Source organism: Mytilus trossulus, chromosome 13 (genome assembly GCF_036588685.1).
Source record: "Mytilus trossulus isolate FHL-02 chromosome 13, PNRI_Mtr1.1.1.hap1, whole genome shotgun sequence".
Taxonomy (NCBI): Eukaryota; Metazoa; Mollusca; class Bivalvia; order Mytilida; family Mytilidae; genus Mytilus; species Mytilus trossulus.
In genome coordinates, this window is record NC_086385.1 from 3,262,195 (window position 1) to 3,276,521 (window position 14,327).

The 14,327-nt window shown below is 28.3% G+C and overlaps 1 protein-coding gene across 1 annotated transcript in view; it reads left to right on the forward strand.

Moving 5' to 3' along the window:
- The window catches only part of LOC134695515 (sodium- and chloride-dependent glycine transporter 2-like), a 40,487-nt gene that overhangs the window by 13,769 nt on the left and 12,391 nt on the right, over positions 1 to 14,327 (forward strand). Inside the window, exons 3-9 of the mRNA XM_063556791.1 lie at positions 502 to 633; positions 1,447 to 1,662; positions 9,037 to 9,091; positions 10,202 to 10,334; positions 10,882 to 11,016; positions 12,923 to 13,026; positions 13,939 to 14,063. Coding sequence (XP_063412861.1) covers positions 502 to 633; positions 1,447 to 1,662; positions 9,037 to 9,091; positions 10,202 to 10,334; positions 10,882 to 11,016; positions 12,923 to 13,026; positions 13,939 to 14,063 — 900 coding nt within the window. The remainder of the gene's footprint in view (positions 1 to 501; positions 634 to 1,446; positions 1,663 to 9,036; positions 9,092 to 10,201; positions 10,335 to 10,881; positions 11,017 to 12,922; positions 13,027 to 13,938; positions 14,064 to 14,327) is intronic.

A 14,327-nucleotide genomic window follows, 5' to 3' on the forward strand; every position in this document is an offset into this window, starting at 1 on the left:
ATGTGCCTTTGTCAAAGGACAAACACATCTGGTAAAGGAACATTAATGTACACAGAATATATTGACTTTCTTATAAACTCGGATTTTAACCCCAAAAAAATCCTTAGGGAAATTTGATTTACCTTGAGGAAAACTACTTTTCCTTTGAGGTAATTGTTGAAAAAAAGGTGCATAACTTTTTCAACAGCAGTGCTAGAGCTAAAAAAAATTGGACAAATATCAGGCAACCAACATCAACCAAGTTATCAACTTCATTTAAGTTATCAACTTCATTTAAGTTATCAACTTTATTTTGACCAAACTCCAATAATTAAGGTGACAACTTTTGCACTCATCGGAACTGCAAACTTGACCCGGAGACTGTTAAAATCTTGCACGAAAATATCAATTGTAACAGTTTGTTAAACAATTCTATACACATTCTAGCATGAAAAAATTATATATACGGCTGTGCTAACATCGTCACTTTTATCATGATTATGTTCCTTTTTTCTATTTTAGGTGCTTTTCTGATTCCATATTTCATATGTCTCGTGTTCATTGGGATACCGTTATTTTATTTGGAGTTATGTTTGGGACAATTTGCAAGTTTAGGACCAATAAAAGTATTCAGGATCAACCCCGCATTGAAAGGTAAGAGAGACCTCTAAGAAGTCAAATAACAAAACACCAAACTCCGAGAAAAATTCAAAACACCAAGTCCGGAGTCAAATGGTAAAATAAAAAATTCAAACACATCAAACGAAAGTGATTTCAACTGTCATATTCATTGGTACAGGCATTTCTTTTAAAGAAAATGGTAGAAATAACCTAGTTTTATAGCTAGGTAAACCTCTCACTTGTATGACAGTCGTGTGAAATTCCATTATATTGACAACACTCTGTGTGAACAAACCAAACAGACATTACAGGTAATAATGTGTTTATCACTATAAAAACAAACAAATATATAACAAAGAAACTGAGAAAATTAAAGCATATAGACAAAGAATATTAGCAAAAATACGAGACAAGAATACAAACATTTTACCATTGATCAATATCACAATAATGAGATGTATGATAAAATTGAGAATGGAAATGGGGAATGTGTCAAAGAGACAACAACCCGACCATAGAAAAAACAAAAGCAGAAGGTCACCAACAGTTTTTCAATGCAGCGAGAAATTCCCGCACCCAGAGGTGTCCTTCAGCTGGCCCCTAAACAAATACATATACTAGTTCAGTTATAATGAACGTCATACTCAACTCCAAATTGTACACAAGAAACTAAAATTAAAAATAATGTAAGTCTAACAAAGGCTAGAGGCTCCTGACTTGGGACAGGCGCAAAAAATGCGGCGAATACAGCTAGAGCCACGTTAAATAGAAATCATCACACATAGGCTATAAGTAGTCAAAGTAATATAAATATAGATATAAGTATTGGTCATCATTGTGTTGTAGGTCTTGGATTTTCAATGATAATAGTATCTTCTCTGATCGCCATTTATTATGCCGTCATCATTGCATACTGCATATACTTTTTCTTCGCGTCCATGGCGGCGGAAGTTCCCTGGAAATATTGTGATAACTCATGGAACACATGTGCTTGTCAGGATGGATATCAAACATTCAATTTCTCACTCATGGATCCTCGGAATTCCTCGAGACCTGACTGTGGTAAATATCTCTTAAACCAGAAGAATCCCTCAAAATAGACTAAAAATAGAATAGTTTTCAGGATAACACAATAATTACATTAGTTTAGTTATTGAAAACATTACAGCTCGTACTAAGCACTATCACTGGTGTGAAACAGATTACCGTAACTTGAATTACGACGATGCCAATATGTCGACCGCAGAAATAGGTAAAATCATTACAGTCACTTTTCTCAATAGTTACTCAGCTGCAAGGTTTTCCTGTACCATTACATCATATTTGAATCGTAACGGTGCATTATAATTGTCTAAGCGCTCAGAAAAATATTGGGATCGTTGTAATTTCAGTTTCTGTTAACACCAGTGACTTTTAACCAATAAAATTATGAAAATCATCCATTTTACTGTCGTCAGTTACATTTGTAATACATAGTTCAAAGTTCACTAACAAACCAATCAATTAACAGATCCGATTTTAAAGGAATGAGTAACACATCTCATCTTCGCTAGCCAAGCTAGGGTTACGATCAATTTAATCAACGTAAATAGTTATCAAAAGTACCAGGATTATAATTTCATACGCCAGACGCGCGTTTCGTCTACATAAGACTCATCAGTGACGCTCAGATCAAAATAGTGAAAAAGCCAAAACATATACAAAGTTGAAGAGCATTGAGGACCAAAAATTCCAAAAAGTTGTGCCAAATACGGCTAAGGTAATCTACTCCTGGGGTAAGAAAATCCTTAGTTTTTCGAAAAGTTCAAAGTTTTGTAAACAGAAAATTTATAAAAATGACCATATAATTGTAAACCTTGGATAGTGAAGATGAACACATCTCTGTATCTTTAGTTACAATAACTAAATACAATGTATTAAACAGTTCAATGATAACCAGTTACAATAACTAAATACAATGTATTAAACAGTTCAATGATAACACATTACAATAAATAAATACAATGTATTAAACAATTCAATGATAACCAATTACAATAACTAAATACAATGTATTAAACAGTTCAATGATAACACATTACAATAACTAAATACAATGTATTAAACAGTTCAATGATAACCAGTTACAATAACTAAATACAATGTATTAAACAGTTCAATGATAACCAGTTACAATAAATAAATACAATGTATTAAACAGTTCAATGATAACCAATTACAATAACTAAATACAATGTATTAAACAGTTCAATGATAACCAGTTACAATAACTAAATACAATGTATTAAACAGTTCAATGATAACCAGTTACTATAACTAAATACAATGTATTAAACAGTTCAATGATAACCAATTACAATAACTAAATACAATGTATTAAACAGTTCAATGATAACCAGTTACAATAAATAAATACAATGTATTAAACAGTTCAATGATAACCAGTTACAATAAATAAATACAATGTATTAAACAGTTCAATGATAACCAATTACTATAACTAAATACAATGTATTAAACAGTTCAATGATAACCAGTTACAATAAATGAATACAATGTATTAAACAGTTCAATGATAACCAATTACAATAACTAAATACAATGTATTAAACAGTTCAATGATAACCAGTTACAATAAATGAATACAATGTATTAAACAGTTCAATGATAACACATTACAATAACTAAATACAATGTATTAAACAGTTCAATGATAACACATTACAATAACTAAATACAATGTATTAAACAGTTCAATGATAACCAGTTACAATAACTAAATACAATGTATTAAACAGTTCAATGATAACACATTACAATAACTAAATACAATGTATTAAACAGTTCAATGATAACACATTACAATAACTAAATACAATGTATTAAACAGTTCAATGATAACCAATTACTATAACTAAATACAATGTATTAAACAGTTCAATGATAACACATTACAATAACTAAATACAATGTATTAAACAGTTCAATGATAACCAGTTACAATAACTAAATACAATGTATTAAACAATTCAATGATAACACATTACAATAACTAAATACAATGTATTAAACAGTTCAATGATAACCAGTTACAATAACTAAATACAATGTATTAAACAGTTCAATGATAACACATTACAATAACTAAATACAATGTATTAAACAGTTCAATGATAACCAGTTACAATAACTAAATACAATGTATTAAACAATTCAATGATAACCAGTTACAATAACTAAATACAATGTATTAAACAGTTCAATGATTACCAGTTACAATAACTAAATACAATGTATTAAACAGTTCAATGATAACCAGTTACAATAACTAAATACAATGTATTAAACAGTTCAATGATAACCAGTTACAATAACTAAATACAATGTATTAAACAGTTCAATGATAACCAGTTACAATAACTAAATACAATGTATTAAACAGTTCAATGATAACCAGTTACAATAACTAAATACAATGTATTAAACAGTTCAATGATAACCAATTACAATAACTAAATACAATGTATTAAACAGTTCAATGATTACCAGTTACAATAACTAAATACAATGTATTAAACAGTTCAATAATAACCAGTTACAATAACTAAATACAATGTATTAAACAGTTCAATGATAACACATTACAATAACTAAATACAATGTATTAAACAGTTCAATGATAACACATTACAATAACTAAATACAATGTATTAAACAGTTCAATGATAACCAGTTACAATAACTAAATACAATGTATTAAACAGTTCAATGATAACACATTACAATAACTAAATACAATGTATTAAACAGTTCAATGATAACCAGTTACAATAACTAAATACAATGTATTAAACAGTTCAATGATAACACATTACAATAACTAAATACAATGTATTAAACAGTTCAATGATAACACATTACAATAACTAAATACAATGTATTAAACAGTTCAATGATAACCAGTTACAATAACTAAATACAATGTATTAAACAGTTCAATAATAACCAGTTACAATAACTAAATACAATGTATTAAACAGTTCAATGATAACCAGTTACAATAACTAAATACAATGTATTAAACAGTTCAATGATAACACATTACAATAACTAAATACAATGTATTAAACAGTTCAATGATAACACATTACAATAACTAAATACAATGTATTAAACAGTTCAATGATAACACATTACAATAACTAAATACAATGTATTAAACAGTTCAATAATAACCAGTTACAATAACTAAATACAATGTATTAAACAGTTCAATAATAACCAGTTACAATAACTAAATACAATGTATTAAACAGTTCAATAATAACCAGTTACAATAACTAAATACAATGTATTAAACAGTTCAATGATAACCAGTTACAATAACTAAATACAATGTATTAAACAGTTCAATGATAACACATTACAATAACTAAATACAATGTATTAAACAGTTCAATGATAACACATTACAATAACTAAATACAATGTATTAAACAGTTCAATGATAACCAGTTACAATAACTAAATACAATGTATTAAACAGTTCAATGATAACCAATTACAAGAACTAAATACAATGTATTAAACAGTTCAATGATAACCAGTTACAATAACTAAATACAATGTATTAAACAGTTCAATGATAACCAGTTACAATAAATAAATACAATGTATTAAACAGTTCAATGATAACCAATTACTATAACTAAATACAATGTATTAAACAGTTCAATGATAACCAGTTACAATAACTAAATACAATGTATTAAACAGTTCAATGATAACCAATTACAATAACTAAATACAATGTATTAAACAGTTCAATGATAACCAGTTACAATAAATAAATACAATGTATTAAACAGTTCAATGATAACCAATTACTATAACTAAATACAATGTATTAAACAGTTCAATGATAACCAGTTACAATAACTAAATACAATGTATTAAACAGTTCAATGATAACCAATTACAATAACTAAATACAATGTATTAAACAGTTCAATGATAACCAGTTACAATAAATGAATACAATGTATTAAACAGTTCAATGATAACCAATTACAATAACTAAATACAATGTATTAAACAGTTCAATGATAACCAGTTACAATAAATGAATACAATGTATTAAACAGTTCAATGATAACCAGTTACAATAACTAAATACAATGTATTAAACAGTTCAATGATAACCAGTTACAATAAATGAATACAATGTATTAAACAGTTCAATGATAACCAATTACAATAACTAAATACAATGTATTAAACAGTTCAATGATTACCAGTTACAATAACTAAATACAATGTATTAAACAGTTCAATGATAACCAGTTACAATAACTAAATACAATGTATTAAACAGTTCAATGATTACCAGTTACAATAACTAAATACAATGTATTAAACAGTTCAATGATAACCAGTTACAATAACTAAATACAATGTATTAAACAGTTCAATAATAACCAGTTACAATAACTAAATACAATGTATTAAACAGTTCAATGATTACCAGTTACAATAACTAAATACAATGTATTAAACAGTTCAATGATTACCAGTTACAATAACTAAATACAATGTATTAAACAGTTCAATGATTACCAGTTACAATAACTAAATACAATGTATTAAACAGTTCAATGATAACCAGTTACAATAACTAAATACAATGTATTAAACAGTTCAATGATAACCAGTTACAATAACTAAATACAATGTATTAAACAGTTCAATGATAACCAGTTACAATAACTAAATACAATGTATTAAACAGTTCAATGATAACCAATTACAATAACTAAATACAATGTATTAAACAGTTCAATGATTACCAATTACAATAACTAAATACAATGTATTAAACAGTTCAATGATTACCAGTTACAATAACTAAATACAATGTATTAAACAGTTCAATGATAACCAGTTACAATAACTAAATACAATGTATTAAACAGTTCAATGATTACCAGTTACAATAACTAAATACAATGTATTAAACAGTTCAATGATTACCAATTACAATAACTAAATACAATGTATTAAACAGTTCAATGATTACCAATTACAATAACTAAATACAATGTATTAAACAGTTCAATGATTACCAATTACAATAACTAAATACAATGTATTAAACAGTTCAATGATTACCAATTACAATAACTAAATACAATGTATTAAACAGTTCAATGATAACCAGTTACAATAACTAAATACAATGTATTAAACAGTTCAATGATTACCAGTTACAATAACTAAATACAATGTATTAAACAGTTCAATGATAACCAATTACAATAACTAAATACAATGTATTAAACAGTTCAATGATAACCAGTTACAATAACTAAATACAATGTATTAAACAGTTCAATGATAACCAGTTACAATAACTAAATACAATGTATTAAACAGTTCAATGATTACCAGTTACAATAACTAAATACAATGTATTAAACAGTTCAATGATAACCAGTTACAATAACTAAATACAATGTATTAAACAGTTCAATGATTACCAGTTACAATAACTAAATACAATGTATTAAACAGTTCAATGATAACCAGTTACAATAACTAAATACAATGTATTAAACAGTTCAATGATAACCAATTACAATAACTAAATACAATGTATTAAACAGTTCAATGATAACCAGTTACAATAACTAAATACAATGTATTAAACAGTTCAATGATTACCAGTTACAATAACTAAATACAATGTATTAAACAGTTCAATGATTACCAGTTACAATAACTAAATACAATGTATTAAACAGTTCAATGATAACCAGTTACAATAACTAAATACAATGTATTAAACAGTTCAATGATAACCAGTTACAATAACTAAATACAATGTATTAAACAGTTCAATGATAACCAGTTACAATAACTAAATACAATGTATTAAACAGTTCAATGATAACCAATTACAATAACTAAATACAATGTATTAAACAGTTCGATGATTACCAGTTACAATAACTAAATACAATGTATTAAACAGTTCAATGATAACCAGTTACAATAACTAAATACAATGTATTAAACAGTTCAATGATAACCAATTACAATAACTAAATACAATGTATTAAACAGTTCAATGATAACCAATTACAATAACTAAATACAATGTATTAAACAGTTCAATGATTACCAATTACAATAACTAAATACAATGTATTAAACAGTTCAATGATAACCAATTACAATAACTAAATACAATGTATTAAACAGTTCAATGATTACCAATTACAATAACTAAATACAATGTATTAAACAGTTCAATGATAACCAATTACAATAACTAAATACAATGTATTAAACAGTTCAATGATTACCAGTTACAATAACTAAATACAATGTATTAAACAGTTCAATGATAACCAGTTACAATAACTAAATACAATGTATTAAACAGTTCAATGATAACCAGTTACAATAACTAAATACAATGTATTAAACAGTTCAATGATTACCAGTTACAATAACTAAATACAATGTATTAAACAGTTCAATGATTACCAATTACAATAACTAAATACAATGTATTAAACAGTTCAATGATAACCAGTTACAATAACTAAATACAATGTATTAAACAGTTCAATGATAACCAGTTACAATAACTAAATACAATGTATTAAACAGTTCAATGATAACCAGTTACAATAACTAAATACAATGTATTAAACAGTTCAATGATTACCAGTTACAATAACTAAATACAATGTATTAAACAGTTCAATGATAACCAGTTACAATAACTAAATACAATGTATTAAACAGTTCAATGATAACCAGTTACAATAACTAAATACAATGTATTAAACAGTTCAATGATTACCAGTTACAATAACTAAATACAATGTATTAAACAGTTCAATGATTACCAATTACAATAACTAAATACAATGTATTAAACAGTTCAATGATAACCAGTTACAATAACTAAATACAATGTATTAAACAGTTCAATGATAACCAGTTACAATAACTAAATACAATGTATTAAACAGTTCAATGATTACCAGTTACAATAACTAAATACAATGTATTAAACAGTTCAATGATAACCAATTACAATAACTAAATACAATGTATTAAACAGTTCAATGATAACCAATTACAATAACTAAATACAATGTATTAAACAGTTCAATGATTACCAATTACAATAACTAAATACAATGTATTAAACAGTTCAATGATAACCAATTACAATAACTAAATACAATGTATTTAACAGTTCAATGATTACCAATTTTAACAACAAACAAACTGTATGCATTGAAGGTAAACATATGACTAATTAAATTTTCTTTTCATTTTTTGTTTTGTAATACTAAACCATTAATTATTAGCCTTATATATAGGCATTGTTTTTAATCAATTAATTTATTATGTTTGCAGCTAATTTTACCTACAGCGATAACAAGACAGTTTCAGCTAGTGACGAATACTTTAAGTATGTTAAAACACTTTTTTAAATAAATGAAGGAAACGAAGAGGACACTAAACAACCGTCGAAAAATAACACACTCCATGGCCACACAATAAAACATTACAAACAGCAAACAACAGTTCACAAAAACATACAGAAAACTTAAGAGTTGGCAACAAAACTCCCAACAAAAGCGGAAGTAAACCGAAAACACTACCTAACATTAAGTACTGAACTCTGTCATAATCCCACTGAAGACACTAGTTTGGTTTAAATTTTTGTTTTCAATAATGGGACATTCAATTAAATTTTTGAACAGGGATTCGTTGGAAACGTTGTCAAAGACCCCCATTAGAAAATTCTTAGATAAATGTCAATCCATCATATGCTTGGTTTTTAACCCCTCTTATGCCAAATCGTGCCGGAAACCCCTGAAATCGTGCCGGAAACCCCTGATTTCTACTGACATGAAGTACAACCCTCTTTGTAATAATCCCACTGAAGACACTAGATTGGTTTAAAATTATTTTTCAATAATGGGCCACTCCATTCAATTTGTGAACAGGGGTGGATGGTAACATTGTCCCATTAGAAAATTCTTAGGCTTATTTCAATCCCTCAGATGCTTGTCATGAAACCCCTCATATGCCAAATTGTGCCGGGGACCTTTAATGTTTACATATTTAAACAAGAAAAGACCAATAAGAAACAAAAACAAATAAGGGTGTGGTTAATACCGCTCTAGAAGAAGAAAACACAATTATAAGACCATGTATAAGTAAACTCATCATATATACCAGAAAATTTCATATTAACGCCAGACGCGCGTTTCGTCTTCAAAATACTCACTAATGACGCTCGAATAAAAAAATGTAAAATCTATAATACTTAAAAAAAAAAATATGACAGTAATAAGCTTGAGCAAAGACAGCGTGATTTTGTTTTCCAATTTTGTAGTTTGTATACTGAGCATTGACAGCTCAACATTTGTTGCATTTATAAGGATAGCCAAACCTTTTTTAGCCAAATTTGTGTGGATTGAAAAGAAAGATTTTGTTTGTGTAAGATTTATCTGTTGACATATATACATTGGGATTTGACAGAGTTGACAATGTTCAGGATTTACATTTGCAGCAATAAAGTCCTGGAAATTTCTGGTGGTTTGGAGTACCCGGAGGGAATAAAGTGGGAACTAGCTCTATGTAACCTAGCTGTTTGGGCAATTGTATTTATTGTCCTCTCAAAGGGAATTAAATCTCTTGGAAAGGTATTTGATTTATTATAAAATGAAGTAGCATTTTTCCTTTGATCTTTTTATGTGATAATTTTTCATATCACGCTACTAGCTTGATACAGAAAGTTTTCGCTAGAGAACAAGGAGGCACGTGGCGTTGCTAATGAAATGACATGGGATTGACAACGTCGTCATAGGTAAAATAGCGATAAACAGATTATCATTGGTTTTCTCGCTTGAGCCGGTAAGTACAGTCTTCAACAATGAGCAAATATAAACCGTAAAGTAATTAAGCTATAGAGGTAGCTGGTACATAAAATTTATGAGAAATTGTATTAAAATTCTAAAGCTAAAACCGACGGTTTGATTGATACGAAAACAAAATGAGAAACTAGTAAGAAGACAACCATTAAATTATAAGCTCCTGCTAAAGGAAAGGGACATACTGAATACGAGGTCAGACATCCACCAACTGAAGTTGTGTATCATCTAAAGCAGTCCTTATGAGCAAAATTGAATATATTGTCATTCTTTCCCCAATGTTACCATTATTTCTGAATAAATTGAACTTGTTTTGTAGGTTGTATATTTTACAGCCACGTTTCCTTACATCCTGTTAACTATTCTGCTGGTCCGTGGTCTAACACTAGAGGGATATGAAGAAGGAATTAAATTTTATCTAACACCGGACTGGAGTAAGCTTACTCAGGCTGATGTAAGTATAATCATAGAGTGTATTTAAATTCCTTTTATTAAAGTTATATATTGCTATTTGTGGATTTACAAATATTCGTTGGATACCAATTTTCGTGGATTTCCATTTCGGGGGAACCACGAATTTAAATATTCAGCGAATTACATATTTTCTAAAGGAATGTATGCAAACTTTGCTCAAAAAAAGAAATTCAATATCGATGTAAATGCAAGTTTACCTCAAACCACGAAAATTGATACCCAAGAAAATAAATGTATCCACAGTATTAACTTTTGTATATGTGACAACTTTGACATACACTAACATGCTAGTCTCAATCGCAAAGATTTCTAACGAAACAATTAACAATTCATGGGATCTCCATGATGTACCAACCATGCACACGTATTTTAGACCTGATGCCATCTTGATGACATCTGAAGACTGCCGACGGTCATATAAACCCATAAAACATAAATATAAATATATCAATTTGGAAATTAGTATGGCGTTCATTATCACTGAACTAGTATATATTTGTTTAGGGGACAGCTGAAGGACGCCTCCGGGTGCGGGAATTTCTCGCTACATTGAAGACCTGTAGGTTACCTTCTGCTGTTATTTTTTTTATTTGGTCGGGTTGTTGTCTCTTTGGCACATTCCCAATTTCCATTCTCTATTTTATATAGCTAGCACGTGCAGTCGGATATATTTAAGGTCTGTTTGATTTCATGTTATATATTTTAGATATGTGTATATCATCGTTAAACCTGTATAATGAGGATTCTTTTGTGAGCCGGATCAATGAATCATTCCCGATGACTCCGTGGTTTCATTTTTCAATTCTGATTCATGAACCACATGGTGAATACATCTCTCTCAGTCGACTATAGTACAAAATAAAGATGTGAAGGGTTTAAATAGCGAATAATTTTCGGCGTATATTACGGGAAAGTGGATACAAAAGAGATGTCCTTGAGCTCATATCCGGTGACGATCCTATATGAACGCAAAATTGATCAATATCCTGGCCATCAAATAATCAAAATCTTATCTTTGAAAATCATATAAGGTGTAATCAAATGTAACAGAAAGCACAGAAACTTCAATGATTTTTTAAAAGTGAAAGAAAAAAATGATATTACTTTTTATTTCATTTTGTAATGATAAATTAGAAATATCAATGTTTTTTTCTGTTTGGTAGTGAACGAAACCAATATAGTTTTCATTTCATTTTGTTAACAATAAATTTGTTTGATCTAAGGGAGGTAAGTCTTCATTTTATAATAATGAAAAATAAGACCTAAATTTCATTTCACCGAAAATGACAACATAGTCATCAATTTTAACATAATAATTGTATAAAGTACAAAGTATTTCTATATCATATAATTAAGAAGAGCAAGACATTTCCGATCTTACTCCAAACTTGTATGATCCAGTTTCGCTTTATTTAAGTCATGTACTGCAGAATTTTCATATTTTCGTAATGTAACTGTTATTAATATCCAAATCCACTATACATAATATCAATTTGACTGTGCCTGAAGCAACACAAATAATGTTCTTTAAAAAATGAAATCACAAAAATAATAAAATCAGCGGAAAATCCGAAACAGAAAGTCCCTAATTGAATCGCAAAATCAAACGATAAAACAAAACAACCGAATGGACAACAACCAGTGGCACCACTGATAACTGTCATATTGCTGACTTGGTACAGGCATTTTCGAGTGTACAAAATGGTTGATGAAATCTGGTTTTAAAGCTAGATAAATCTCTCACTTGTATGACAGTAGCATTAAATTCCATTATATTTACAACGATATGTATTACATGTTCTGTTTGTTCGATTTCTTTTCAAATGAAGAAATTGACATAACAATCCATATATGGACATTTCATCATGTGACATGGTATATTACAGGTATGGAGTGATGCCGCTGTTCAGATATTTTACTCTCTAAGCGCATGTTCAGGAGGACTTATTGCTATGGCCAGTTACAACAAATTCAGCAACAATATTTTAAGGTATTGTATGGCGAGGGAATCATGGTCCGTAATTTCGATTTTAGACTATAGTAAACTGAATTAAGGATACCCCAAAATTATTCTTAACTGATTTTAGTATACCTTATAAGCTAAATTGTAATTCAGTATAAACTACAATCAAATTGAGGTATGCTAAATTGTAATTCAGTATATACTAAAATCAAATTGAGGTATGCTAAATTGTAATTCAGTATATACTAAAATCAAATTGAGGTATGCTAAATTTTAATTCAGTATATACTAAAATCAAATTGAGGTATGCTAAATTGTAATTCAGTACATACTAAAATCAAATTGAGGTATGCTAAATTGTAATTTAGTATATACTAAAATCAAATTTAGGTATGCTAAATTGTAATTCAGTACAAACTAAAATCAAATTGAGGTATGCTAAATTGTTATTCAGTATATACTGAAATTAAATTGAGGTATGCTAAATTGTAATTCAGTATATACTTTAATCAAATTATGGCATGCTAAATTGTAATTCAGTATATACCAAAATCAAATTAAGGTATGCTAAATTGTAATATACTAAAATAATGTTTCACCTTGTTTCCGCGTCATAGTCATGATAGTATTGTGTTTTGTACAATTTTCTGTATTTTTAAAGCTGAATGAAACTATTATTAATCTACCATAATATGTGTAGACCCTTTATATTAACGTATAACTGAAACATGTGAAACTATATATAACAATACACAGATTTCTAAAGATAACTATTTTAAATTACAAAAAAACCCAGTTTTTATGAAATGACAGAGACATATATGTCCAGACTCAAGTACAATGTAGGACAAATTCAAATTTCGTATATATCGGGTACTTACCTTAATTGAAGGCATATTTCGACTCGGTCAGTTACAAATTAGTTTTTCACCATTTCAGAGATTCCTTCCTGGTACCTATAATCAACTGTTTGACAAGTTTCTACGCTGGGTTTGTCATATTTGCTGTCCTGGGTTTTATGGCACATAAGAAGGGTGTCTCAGTGGATAAAGTGGCGGCTGGAGGTAAGGTTTATGCTGAGTGGCATTTTGAATACACAATTACAGTATGATGTTTCGGAAATTAGGAATTTTGGTTGTAGTGAAAATATGCGAGGATCCGTTAGCTTTGTAATAATTGCCCTTTGGTTTATATTCTAATCCGCTTCTCAGAAAATGTGATAAATGGCTACATTTATTATTTGTTTGGAATATTAACTTTCTGGGTAAAACATATCTGACTTCTACATAGACATATAGTATTGGTACTATTGTCATACATGTGCGAAA